Consider the following 14,060-nt stretch of genomic DNA (forward strand, 5'->3'; position numbering starts at 1 on the left):
TTGGAAATTGACTTGGCTGATGAGCCCTTTTTAGACTGTGTCGTCCAACAACTTCAGTGTCATCCAGACTACAGGAAATTGTTCAATTATTTAAAAAATGTGTAACAAAAATTATTCTTTTACTTTAAATTTTCCCCAAGAAAATTTGAAGAACTAGAATGTTTCATTATATAGAAACAACGTTATTTAATAAGAATTTCTGATCTAGAAAATTGGACAAATATTACTTCCACTTATGGTTGCCTTTAACCTCTGGATATGAGGTTAAAGGCAACCATAAGTGGAAGTAATATTTGTCCAATTTTGGGCATGGGGTGGCCTGCATCCGGCCCGCCTGCTGTCTGTGACCGGCCCGCCCGCTATCTATGAAAAATGTTCCGCTTTTTAAAAAGGTTCTCCTCCCCCGGGGCTGCAGCGGGAGCCTGGAAACGGTGGTCTGGAGGCAGCCACGAAGCTCCTTTGCCCGAGGGAGGCTCAGGACATTGACAATGGCAAGCACTAGGTGATGAGGTCACTGTGGGTGACGTCAGGAGCCCAAGAGAGACGCTTTGGCAGAGCAGAGCGAGCAGCCGAAAGAGAGAGAAGCAGCAGCGGCAGCGATTGGGGTGCGGGCGGGTGGAGGAAGTAGCAGTTGCAAAGGAAGGAGAGGAAGAAGCAGCGGCGGCAACGGAGGGGGGCAGCAACAGCCGTGGGCCAGGAAGAGCCGGCTCCCAAAGGGAGGGGCCGCCAGGGAGGCCTCCTCTGTGCAGGTGCACCGCGGGCCCCCTCCCTGACGAAGCATTAGTCCGGTCCTCTAAAACTATCCCAATTTCTCATGTGGCCCTATGGCAAAATTAATTGCCCAGCCCTGCTCATTTCTGTTCCTGTCAATTAAGTCCTAAAATAGTGAAGGCAACTTACTCCAACATTGTTGCATCTAGTCACCATATCTCTGAATTCAATTTCATTTCCAGAGCGTGAACATAACTTGTAACTAACTGGCTGGTATCTCTCCCACCATGGTCTCCAGGGATTCATAATTACAAGGTTTTCATTTGGAGGAGAAACCTAGATATTCAGAAAGAGAATGAGCAGGTAAGGGAACAAATACTCTAGATCTTTATTAATCAATTTTATTAATCTTATCTGTTCCAACCAATTCATAGCTTTAAAAAAGAATATCAGAAATATGAAAGTAACAATAGCAATGGTCAATGAAAGGCATACAAAGCATTTCAAGTTTATATCATAAGCAGTACCAATATATCATAAACCTATATCCTAATTTTGCACCTATTATACTTCTATTGTCAGTCTGTTTTCATAACATCCCCTTCTGTCTCCCTCTCTTCTTTCTACCCCCTTCCTACACATTCTTTATCATTGATGTTATGAAGCTGGACTCAGAAGAAGCAGCAGAAGAGAAAAAAAGCAGATTATTCTCTTGCCTTCTTCTGAGGAGCAATCCCCAACTTTTTGAGGAAAATATTCACGACTCCACAAAACAGTTAGTCCAAGTGCAGAGGATGATACATTCAGGCAATTACACCTGATTGTTTCCTGCATCTCTCTTTCATATAAAATGCCAATGAGGATAACAATAGATTGTCAGGCCGAATCGTTTTGAGTTAGAGACTTTGGCCTGCTTCAAATAGAATAGTACTATGGGAATTGAGGAGGAGTGGTTGCACGAGAGGGAAAAATATACTAGCCACGATTCAATATCATCTTTGTTCAGCACCAGCCGGAGGTACAGGGGAGGGTAGTGGACATTGAGAGAACTGGAGTGGTCCATGTGATGAACTTGTGGGTGTGGACATGAGGGATGAACCTTAACCTGGGTGGAGAACTGTAGGAAAAGTTAGTATTGGCTTGACTATAGTTCGTAACCAACATGGCTCTGTTAATAAATTGGAACTTGGAAGAAGGCCAAGATTTGAACTCTCATTTATTTCTTGGATGCTAATTGAAATGCTGACATAGATTGCTTTAACTAACCCAGTTATCAGGATCTGTGTTTCCAAGGAAGCACAAGATTGTGTTGAATGAGATGCAGTGCAAATTGGGAACCCTTTGTGAATGTAAGGAGTTGCGTGAGAATTTGATGTGAGTTTGGGAAGGTGCATGAGGTTGCAGCATATTTTGGGTTTGAAAAAAGTCAGGGAGGCTATAATGTGAATCAGGGAGGGTGGATGGTTATGGTTGGAGATAATATGTGGCACAGGTGAGGAAGAATATGAGACAGTGTGGAGTGCAAGTCAGTGGTGATGCTGGAGTGCGTGAGTGATTTGTGCAAATGCAGAGAGATACCTGGGTTAGGGAGACATACCTTAGTAACTTGTAATCTTCCCTACCTCACTGACTTTCTTGGGTGCTGGTAAAGAAGTTTACAAATGGCAAACATGTGATTGCAGGATGCTGCAACCAGTCATTAATATGACCTGGTTGCCAAGCAAAATGGATTCCATTCAGATAACCAAGAAGTTGTTAGGATGGCCAGGGTTCTGAGGACTGGTCATAACCACAATTCATTTGGCAGCATTGTCACTTAGAACTGTTGTTAATGGCTGTAGATCATGTATTCTGAGCTCTTCACAACTACCTTTATATATGCAAGTCAAATTTCCTGGTTCCCCTACTGCAGGAATGTCCAAGGCCAGATTCGGCCCATGTGGTGTTTAGTTCTATCCCATAGAGCCGCCATGGAAACAGCAAAGAATTGGCCCTTGGTGTCTCTGGCAGGAAAATGGAGCTCAGAAGTGCTGCCTGCGGCCCTCCCAAATTCTGTTTTTGCTGACACAGGGTTGCAGGAAGTCATCACAATAAAAAATGGAACTTAGGCTCCTGTTTTTATTGGCACAGCACTTGGGCCATCACAGGTGCCCCAACACAAGAAATGTCCAGGTGGTCATGTCTACTCCAGCCCCCTGAAGTCAAATACAATGCTGATGCATTCCTCAATGAAATCAGGTTTGACATACCTGCGCTATTACATTCAGGAAGTACTGGAGCTATTATATTAAGCACGATGCTTGTCGCTTATCTGTTCAGAGTGGTGCAACCACTTTAATTAGTTGCTTGTAAGATACACTGGGATTGTATCTTAGAAACTTTCAAGGCAGAAGGAAATATGGATGCTTAGAATCTATCAGTGGGTATTTAGCCATGACTAAAGAAACATACTCACCTGAACACCTGCAAATCCATGTTTGGCTAAGTATCTTTCACATTCAAGAGCAATGTCAATCCAGCGCCATTCAAAAAGATGGACAATGGAGGACCTTACAGGTTTGGGATTGGACTTGTATTGGGTCCAATAAAGTCCAAAAGCTATCAAAAGAAACAGCAGCATAACATTCTTCATGTTCGCTTTGGCATATAGTGTAATGTTCCTCAGTAGCCTTTTGCTTTCCTGTAGGAGAACACAGTACCTTTACCAATTACAGTATACACTTTAACTACAAACAGGCATAAAAACATATTTTATCAGATTCAGGTGCATAGACTTAGTCAAGATTAATTTAAAGAGAGGGTTCTTTGTTAGGCATCCATTGCTAGAAGTACTGTACTCCTGTTGACCAGGAAAGGGAAGACAGTCAGATTTCTAACATTTATTCAAATTCTGATTGATGCAGAATATTAGTGCAACTCTTCAATCATATATACCTGTGGAATCATAATCAATGTGATCCCAGCTACATGCTTTTAACAAAGTCTAAGTATAAAGAAGGCAATTAAAAACAAGAGTTTGTGAACATCAACTAGCAGTTAAAAGGCATGAACAAAAATCCTTGATCTTGAGCCACATTGATAATAAACAACACCAGTTCAATTGGGAAGGAGAAAAATCATTGGTCATGGCAAAACCCACCCCATATGTGACTTTATTAAAACCTGGTTTTCTATCATAGTAGCAATTAACAAGCATATTGATCTAGATCCAGCATATGAATAAATAAGAAACCAGACCAGTGAATGACCAATTAACAAGAAAACCAATCAGGGTGTTTGGGAAATACAGGTGGAATAATCCAGCATAGTTTGAAGGGAGCAAGCAGATTGTCATTGTCAGGTGCAAACAATTTGGTTCACACATGAAGGTCCAATTAAACTGATTTATTGCCACTCATGTCTGTGCACATGGAACTTCTCAACTAATAGTATCTGCTTGGAGTTAATAAGGTTGAATGGATTTAAGGAAGGTTGGACTTAGTTCACTTAATACATAGGGATTCTAGGCTGATCTCTCTTTTAACTCCACCCCTCCCAAGCTTTGCCAATTCTTTTCCTACACTCATTGCACCTAGTGATTTGATTTAAAATAAATATGTTATGTCTGATGATGCAGTTGTAGGATAGCTTTAAATAACAGCAATAAGTACTGTATATGAATAAACTCCTAAAAATTAAACATTTAGCAATATTTGAAATCCAAAGCAGTCATTTGCACAAACCTTCTTTGAAAACATGAATGGAAAATAAATAATATGTACAATAAATCCTCAAAATCTGCTCTAATGTAACTAAATGGAGCACTTCAACACCTTAATAAATTCAACTAGTTTTTTTTTTAAAAAATACCTAAGATATTCAATAACTTTGAAAAAAAAGCATCTGTAGTGGAGAACATTTAAATACATAGCTAACAGATAGCTGTTAAAACAGCAGGCAACAAAGACAAGAAAACAAGTGTGATTCTGAAACAAGTAACGAAATTTAGGATCCTTCCTAATTTATTAAAAGAGCAAAAGATTTCACTTGCCTCTGCTATGTGGAAGAGAATGTAAAGAAATCTTTAAATGCAACTTCTGATAAGGATACCGTGTGAATGGTTGGAAAAGTTAGAGAATAATTTCCAAAAGGAGCCAAGGGAGGAGGTTTTTTTGTTGTAGTTGTTCCCAGAAAACTGGAAGAGCTGACACTGAAAATTACACTGCTGAAGGAAGACCCTGGAACAGGTGCTGAAGGAAGGCCCTGGAACAAAGTAGATGCTACATCTTTTATTGCTGCAGATTGCAATTCAAGCTGGCTGCAGAAACCATCAAGAGGATGGACTAATGGAGTGAGGGAGCTGCCAAGAGTGTAATTATCTCCAGAGTGGATGGAAATAAAGAGTTTAAAAGAGAAAGATGATAAAAATGGAAATGGGTGAAAGAAAGAAAAAGGATACTTGCATAGCAGAGCAAAGAAAAAACAAGAGGGGTCAGATCCATTTGGACAGGCAGATAGCAACGATTACATTTGTTCATGATTGACGTACTTCAAAAATAGGAGTAACATCTGCTGTCTTTCTATGTTGCTCTCTGCTGTGATAACAGAAGAGAATATTTGGAGCTCGGGGGTTGAACTGTGGAGTCCTTGGTGCTCTCTGAACTTGACTGCTTGCTTGCAGACATTTCATTACCAACTTGGTAACCTCATTATATTGAACCTCATGTGAACATTATTCATATTGTCTCTGCTGCTGATATGAAGCCTAGTTGAACATTTTCAGGCTGAGAAAGGTAGTAGAGTACTCTCAAACACATTCCCTGCCTCCCAAAGCTTCTCAATATTCCTTTATCTTACATTTCAACAGGGCATGCACAAAATATTCTTTTTTATTTTTTTGGTATATATTTCATTGCTGATGGGCTTTTTCTGAAAAACAAGTAACTGAGATCACTCAGGAAGCTCTGCAAAAAGTGTGAATAACGCAACTAGAAACTGTATTTACTTTTCCACCATTCCAAAAAAAGAGCCAGGTTTCCAGAGACCTCATTTCAGCTAAATAGGAACACAATCTTCACAGAACCGTGTATTCAAACTCACTAAGCATCACCTCTGCAAAGTTCCATAAGATGGACAACTTACACTTTTGAGGGACTCTAGAAAACTCTGGGAGTTGGAACTTGCCAACTCCAAGTAATGTAAAAACTATCTAATTATCTTTATATCTGAGAAGCCTCCCATGATAAACATATCTATGGGCAAATGATTCAACAAGGTTTCCCGTGGCAACTCATTAAATTTAATTATGCACCTAAGAAGCTAGCTCAAGCTGTGGTGTCAACAGAAGGTTCCCAAGAGAACACAACCTTGTTTAGTCCTTCTCCCTTGGCAGTTTTATTAACCTCAATATACAGTAGTGATTGACTCTACTATTTTCTATTCTTAGATGATTTTATCCAAGATTCTAGAATCCTGTTTCCCCTGACTTTTAAAAACACATCCTTTGCTCTTCTAATCAATGCCCAACAAAAAATATGCTATTTGATAGAGGATGTTTCTGGAATTTGATTTTTTTTAAAAATTCTCTCTTAAGCAACACCCTCAATTGTAGATTGACTCCACGAGGAGATGGGCGGCATATAAATGCAGATAGATGGATGGATAGATGGATAGGTAGGTAGGTAGATATCAAGAATGTCAGTCAGCGGTGGGTTACTACCGATTTGGCCTGGTTCTATGAACCAGTAGCGGCTGCATTGAGAGGCTCCACCCACCCGGGGTGCTTCTGCATATGTGCAGAAGTATTGCGCAAGAGTACCAGTAGCAATGGGTTTTAGAAGCCACTACTGATGTAAGTAATCCTTTTTATAGGAAGGGCCACACTCTGTAAGAGGACAATGCTAAAAAGAGGCTTGAAGAGGGTGGGGGGAAAGGCATTGTATAAATTATTTTTAGTTAAAATTAATGGCCACTTAGTTGTTTCTATGAGGTCCCAATGGAAAGCATGAAATTCAACTTAAGCATCAAGAGAGGCACTCTAGATAACAGGAAAAAAATGATATTTGAAAGGAAAATGAACCATTAACTCACAGAATAAAAAGTTTGGGAAGGATTTTCTGACTTGCAAGATTATGTTAATGTAACCTTGCAATAAAGATAGAGCTAGCATTTCATTGTCTTTCTCCATGGGCTAATAGTAGGTAAAAATAATCTGGGCTGCATCTTTGTATCAAAGCTAATTCACTGTTTAATAGATCCAATTTGCTGCTTTTCTATTGTAGGTTTGGGAAGCTACTTGGACTGGTACATGGAGGAGGGTATTTCTGTTGGGGTTTTTTAGGGTTTGTTATGAGCCTCTTATGGGTTATGACCCTATGATATGGGTCATATAGGTCCTGCAAATAAATAAATAGCCTCCAGTTGGGCCCCTGCTGCAAGGTTTATGAGAATGTAAATTGGGACAGCAATGATTTTGAATTCCATCAACATTGGCTTCTTGTTTCCAGAACTGGAATATGGGCCAGAGTGTGAAAGGCCATACTCTAGGTAAGGATTTAGAATGGGTTAGACTTGTTTATGAACTGGAATGTATGTGAATAGACATATTGCTTAAGAAATGGTGCAACATCTTCTATGAACCTCTCTTAGAATATGTATTGCTGACTTGGTAAAACCAGATTCTCTATAACCTAATAAATACCTATTGCCAAGAAAGTGGTAGGTGGACTTGGATCCTGTAACGGAATTTGCCAGCTCAAGTGCAATACACACAAGAAACCCAAGCTTTATTCCTGACGCTGTTGTTGTCCCTTTATTCTAGTTATTTCTTTTGGAAAAATTGTTCAAGGAAACAGGCCTCATCCTTGGGATTTTAAGGGAATAATGCAGGTAGTCCTCAATTTACAATTGGATCTAGAATTGCCATTGCTAAGCCAGACTGTTGTTAAGTGAATTGCAACTGATTTTACAATATATTTTTTTTGCTGCAACATTCAAAAATAAATGCTAGTTGCCAAGCGCCCAAATTTCAATCATGTGACCATGGAAATGCTGTGATAGTTGTAAGTGCAAGGGCTACATGCAAGTCACTTTTTTTTCAGTGCGACTGTTAACTCTGAATGGTCACTAAACGAACCGTTGTAAGCAGAGAACTGCTTGTATAACAACTTCAACTTACATTTTTCCCTAAGCAAGTCATTAAGAGAAACCTACACATGCATTACATCACCTATCCCCATAGCTTCACAGCCAGTCAGATTGGAAGAAAAGCTATGTTATGTAACACAGATGCTAATCCTAGTCATCAGCAAATGTTCTTTAATCCTTCAAACTCGGAACCACCAAAGCTCACTATACACATTTTTATTTTATTTTTTTAAAGTAAAAAACAAAATCAAAGGAAGTGGCTTAGTTTTTCACCAAATTCTGCTAAATCATACCACTTAAGGAGCCCAAAAGCACTAAACTGCATTGTAAGCACCTAAGTTTACATGTTAGTTTAAAAGTTGAAACAGACAATTTGTACATGTGATGTCTTTCCATAAACCGGGGCTCATCCATTAATCTTCAGTATTTATAGAAGACAGAAGATTAAAAATATTGCCTTGAGATTGGCAGATAGTCATTTAAAAATCATTCATATAGTTTGGATTTAGAAGAACTTTACAGAGGATTGGCTTTTGTAAATGGTTCTTAGCCAGTGATACTTGCAAAAAATATTTTCTGTACTTCTTTACCTCACAGTTGTATGATGCACTAAACAGTTTCCTGCTGGCACTTTAAAGAAATCCATACTACTATTGCTTCAGAAAACCCCCCCAGAAAAGTAAAGGAGTTTGATTGGCAAAGTTGAACTGATCTTTTCCTTAAGAATATGTTACACTACAGAGTACTCTAGTTTATATTGTCCAAGTTGTCAGATAGCTACCATCTGCTATCCCTGTATTTTATGATCATAACTGGAAGCAAAGCTACTTGGAAGGAATAAATGTGACACAGACCCATTTTCAGTGAGGAAATCAAGCTTTGGAACTGCAGTAAATCCAGTCAAACAGTGGCAGAACAGGAGTCTACAAGCCTTTATCCGCTGTAAATCTAAATCAACTCAGTTCAGAATTGTTTTCCCTGCAAGATTAAGTTGTGTTTTATACTTTCCCATCGGATGTTGAAAGCTATTTCTTGAATTAAGCAAAGAAGGAATGTTTTGAGGGACTAGTAAACATTTCTGGGCATTTACCACATTCATTGTATCAAGACAGCCTTTGCAATTAAGTCCAAGAACATCACAGCTCCACATATAGAAGTTATTATATTTTCTATCCTTGTCTCTTGGCCCTCAGGTACTTATACTGTGAGGATTCCCAGGACTCTATTTTGTCCCCAATATAGGTAATCTTCAACTCTAATGGAGCTCAGATTTTTTTGCCACTGGTCTTTAGTTGAGGCACCCATATGACTGACCCAATTTTCTGATATTTCTTGCAGTGGTTCTTAAGGAATGTATCAGTTGTAACACAAATGCTGCAGTTGTTAAGCAAACTCATTGTCCGCAATGGGATTTATTTTTTTTTGCCAGAAACCCGAGAAAAATTTCCAGCAAAAAAATGTACACCACAATCACATGATTTTAGGACACTGCAGATGACCATAAATGTGGGCCAGGTGCCAAGCACCCAAAAATGCAATCAAGTGATAAGCGGGGACAGGAAGTCATCAGAACTTGGAATTTAGGTTGTTAGTACATTTTGGGGGACTGTCATAACTTTGGTCATTAAGCAACTGGTCTTAAGTCAAGGACAACCTGCACGACTTAATATATTATGAATCTATTCAGAGTGGCTACTAAGAGTGGGGATAAACTGATAATCAGTATGCTTGATAACATCTTTAGTCCTCTTTATAAATGAGAATCAGCAAAGGCTGTGTGGGCTCATCTGGATTAATAGTTGGTATTTACTAAATCCTGGCAAGACAGAAATATTGATAAGTAGTCCTCTCATCCAGGAATTAAGATGGTTACTTATATGTAATCCTGACCACAATTGAAACCAACAATTCTATGACTTCCCATTTTACTGCTAGCTCTCCTATTGACTCTACTTATTGAAAGCTGGCAATGAAGAACAGAATTGGCCTTATGTGGCTATGGGGTAGTTGTAAATTAAAAACACCAGTTCCACCATAAATTTGAACTGTTTGGGAACTCTGCAAAAGGTCCTTGGAGACTCCAGAGGCCTAGGTTCGTATTAAAAAGCAACAACACTGGTTTAGGGGCAATGTTCCATTTCCAAACATATAAATCACTGGGGGATGCACCTCCACACACTTTCCACATTACCTTGACCTTGGGCCTTAAATATGAGTAAGCGCGTGGGATTCTCGTGCCTGGGCATGGACAAGGGAGCAAACGCAGACCTGCCTGAGCCATCAAGGGTGGAGGGAGGTCAATTCTGCAAACAAACAAGACAGACACAGACAAACAAAAAACCCGCCTCTCGCTGTCATTTCGCGGCAGCAAAGTATCCGGACTATCCCTAGCTTTGCTGCCACCGTCGTCCGGACTTTTCGCAGCGCTTCGAAAACCGGGCCTCGTTCTAAAATGTGCTTGCTGAACTTTGGGGAAAAGGTTTAGGGAAAGCGCCGCGGTCCTTCATTCTCTTTTCTGTCGCTCTCTTTTGCTCGTCAGCCACGTAAACCGGCCGCCTGACAGGACTGTTGCTTCGCTTGTGTTTAATACTGTGCCAAATTGGTCCCAAAATAAAATGGCGCGCTGTATTTAAACATGCCCGCCTCAAAAAAAGAAAACGCTTCGGGTCTTTTTTGAGGAAAGCGTAGCGGAATGCCTCGCGAAGCACCCTTCAAAATGACTCGGTGGCTTAATCCGTCCTTTGTAATTTCTGCTGTTCTCCGGCCGGCCGTTAATTTAGGCAGACCGTTTACACCAATCCTTGAAAAGGAGGTTGAATGGCGTCTCTTTCCTGCGCCGGGTTTCCACGGTTCAAACGCTCTCCTCCACCCCGCACTCTTCCTAAACCTTAAACAGACCATAAACATTTGTCTGCTGCCCTCTCGTGTCCGCAACGCAGCCAAGCCACGCACCGTTCCCTCCTTAAGAATGATTTCTGCTCCCACGGCGAGCTCAGGCCCCTCGCATTTAGCCTCCTTCCTCGTATTACAAAATACAAATAAATTGACTCGCCCCGACCTATGGTCCCGACTTTCATCGCAAAATCCTATTTTCCAGCAGACGCTATAGGTCCAAAAAAGAGCCACGTGGACTAAAATTAAAGTCATTGGCACATTAAAAACAAACAAACATGGATTTTGCAAGCTTGTTTGCTGTGTGAATAGAAGTCCTAAAGAGGAAATGGAACGAGCAAAGTAGAAAGTGAAAAGTTAACGGACGGGATGGGCAAGTAGCGCATATATACTATTTGTATGCCACGGGTTTCTGCAAACGTGAGTTTGGATTTTTAACCCGTTCCTAAGAAATATTACAATGCAAAAATTGATTCCTGGTAATTGACCACCACCTGAGCCCCTACTGATGTATATAAAATTAAGTTAGTGGTTTCTTGTTTCTTGTGAGTCATATTTTAGCATGCCTCACTTCACTTGCGGGCATTGAACTATTTTCCACTTTTCCTCAGAATCAGGTTCATCAGTATCTACAAGTATTAAGTCTATGTGGCAGAAAGCCATACAAAAATATGAATAAAACACATTCTCTGCTATAGGAAGATCCTTTTAAATTCTCTTCCAACTCCTACTTTCAAAGCTATAAACAGGGAATTGTTGATTTTTAAAAATATTACTTTTAATTAGCCCAGGGTCAAATTAAGGAATTCTGACACTATAGCTGAAATAAAATCTGATTTCTTGTCTGAATTCATTTCCCATTTCTAGTGACCTCCAGATGTTTTGAGACAAATCTCTTTCAAATTCCCAACCTGCTTTACATCAGCATTGGGAACTTTTAGCTGCCAGCAAGTCTGTAACTGTTACCCAGGTAATTAGTATACTTTTTTTAAAAAAAAAAATCCCTCTAATCACAGGACTGCAAGTACAGTACTTGAGTTGTGCTGGAGTAAGGGTCCCACGTCATAATTTGAGATAATTTAATAGGTGGACAGATTAAGGTTGGTAAAATGAGGACCCAGATTGTTGGGGGCAATATGCTTACTTTCTGTAAACCACTTAGAGATGGCTGTAAAGCATTGTGAAGCTGTATATATCTGCTATTGCTATTATTTAGGTTTTCTCTTGAGGATCATAATCATATTTATTTGTTTGCCAGTCTTCCAACTGCTAACTCAGTATGTTTTTCTTTTTTCCATCACAATCCCTTCCATCAACATCTTTTTATTACCTTCTTTCTCCTTCTCTCACCTTTCTACTTCTACTCCTTCTCCTCTTCCTACACCTTTGCCTTTCCCAAGTGCTTCTTATCCTAACTCATCTCGTTTAACAGACTGATAATATATTCCAAACTCTTAAATTAACAGTGCTTTCCCAAAAATTGTTGTGTTTCTATCATTTCGATATAGATAACTCTTTAATCTAGGTATGTGTAAAAATTTAACACTACAAGCCAAGTAGTCAAAATCATTATTGCAGGGAACAAATCTTTTCAGTCAATGTCAATAAACTTTTGCAGTAGATTGACAAAACTCACAATTGGAAGAAAAATAAGATGCCTCTGGTCAGTAATTCCTTACATGATACCTTGTGCCCAGCTATTCTAGCAGCAGGAAATGTTAAAAAGACCCAGTAAAGAACTAAGATTGCACTGACACCACCCAAACCCCCAGCTCTTCTAATTTGCACTGCTGACTACAGGAAAGGAAAAAATATCTTTGTAAGATAATAATCATGGATCCACCTTATACCATTTTTTCCTTATCAGATATATAAGCATAAATTTGTCAGTGTTTATTGTTCCCAGAAATCTCAATTATCAAAAGGAGTCTGAAAAATCTTTTTAGGACTGCAAGACCTTTAGCAATTCTTTGGACTAGGCCAGGACCAGCCATTTCCCATTTTTAATCTTCTCCCAAGCTTTTCTTGCTGTTAAGAATCCTCATGACATTTCGTTTATCCTCCAACTGGTTTTGCTGGAATAACTCTCTTCTTCATCTCCATCCATTTCTAGAAACTCTGAAGGACTGCACATAGGAACAAGCAAGTCCACCCTGTAGCTCAGCGTTTCCCAACCGGTGTGCCGCAGCACACTAGTGTGCTGCGAGGCACAGCCAGGTGTGCCGCGGAGCTCCTAGGGAAGCTCCAGCTGGGCGGGGCGCTGCCGGTGCCAGGGCAGGCATTCCCAAAACGGACGGAGAATGCCCTCTCTCGCAGCCCCCTGGCTGGGAGCGCTTTCGCTGCGAGAGAGGGCTTTCTCCGTCCGTTTCGGGAATGCCCGCCCCCCCCCTTCTCTCTCTCGCGCCGCTCCCCTTTTCTCTCAGCTCTCCCTGGCTTCGCTTCTCAATCCCTCCCTCCTTCCTTCTTTCCTTTCCCTCAGCCGTTCTGTCTGGGGGTCTCCCGCTCTTCCCTTCCTCGCCTCCCAGGCTTTGCCTTCACCACCCCCACCCCCTTTTTGGTTGGCAAGGAGTCCTTTGCCGCATCCTACAGTTCGCACTCGGCTCGAGGCCGCTTTCCCTGGCTGCGCTCTTTCTTTCTCTCTCTCTCTCTCCCGTGAGCCGGGGAAAGGGGAAAAAAAACAAACAAAAACTTCTTGCAACGGGCCCGCGCGCACGCTCGTGCCTGCGCTCGTCCCTTCAGCAGCGAGGGAGGGAAGTCAGAGGGCGAGGGAGCGAGCGAGCGCTCTTGTCCTCGGTGCCCTCTGCAACCTGCCTTCCTTCTTCTTTGCCGCCGCTGAGGGACGGAGAGAAGGATAGAAAGGAAAGAGGGAGGGAGAGATAGAAAGGAAAGAGGGAGGGAGGAAAGAGGGAGGGAGAGATAGAAAGAAAATAGATAGAAAGGAAAGAGGGAGGGATAGATAGAAAGGAAATAGATAGAAAGGGAAGAGGGAGGGAGGAAAGAGGGAGGGAGAAATAGAGTGAAATGGAGGAAGAGATATTTTTTTTGTCCAAACTTTTCTTTAGCCCCCACCCCCCGCCCGAGAAAGAGAGACATAGCAAGAGAGACAGAGAAAGAGAGAAAAAGAGAGAGAATGAAAGAGAGATAGCAAGAGAGGCAGAGAGAGAGCAAGGGAGAGAGAAAGACATAGAGGGAGGGAAGGAGGGAGAGAGAAAGAGAGCAAAAAAGAGAGGAAGAAAGAAAGAGGGATGGAGAGAAAGAAGGGAAAGAGGGAGGGAGAAATAGAGTGAAATGGAGGAAGAGATATTTTTTTTGTCCAAACTTTTCTTTAGCCC

The 14,060-nt window shown here is 40.9% G+C and overlaps 1 protein-coding gene across 9 annotated transcripts in view; it reads right to left on the minus strand.

Annotated features, from left to right (window-relative positions):
• Positions 1–11,028, minus strand: part of LOC139164386 (pancreatic alpha-amylase-like) — a 36,459-nt gene extending 25,431 nt beyond the window's left edge. The window contains exons 1-3 of one of the 9 annotated variants that reach the window (XM_070746440.1): positions 10,789–11,024; positions 3,167–3,391; positions 901–1,047 (exon numbers count right to left, since the gene is read on the minus strand). In XM_070746440.1, coding sequence (XP_070602541.1) covers positions 901–1,047; positions 3,167–3,391; positions 10,789–10,983 — 567 coding nt within the window. In that variant the 5' untranslated portion in view covers positions 10,984–11,024. Of the gene's footprint in view, positions 1–900; positions 1,048–3,166; positions 3,392–10,027 lie in introns of all 9 variants that reach the window. The other 8 variants (XM_070746436.1, XM_070746437.1, XM_070746434.1 and 5 more) reach the window with 8 other exon arrangements.
• Between the last annotated feature and the right edge of the window lie 3,032 nt (positions 11,029–14,060).

Source organism: Erythrolamprus reginae, chromosome 3, assembly GCF_031021105.1.
Source record: "Erythrolamprus reginae isolate rEryReg1 chromosome 3, rEryReg1.hap1, whole genome shotgun sequence".
In the NCBI taxonomy this organism is placed as follows: Eukaryota; Metazoa; Chordata; class Lepidosauria; order Squamata; family Dipsadidae; genus Erythrolamprus; species Erythrolamprus reginae.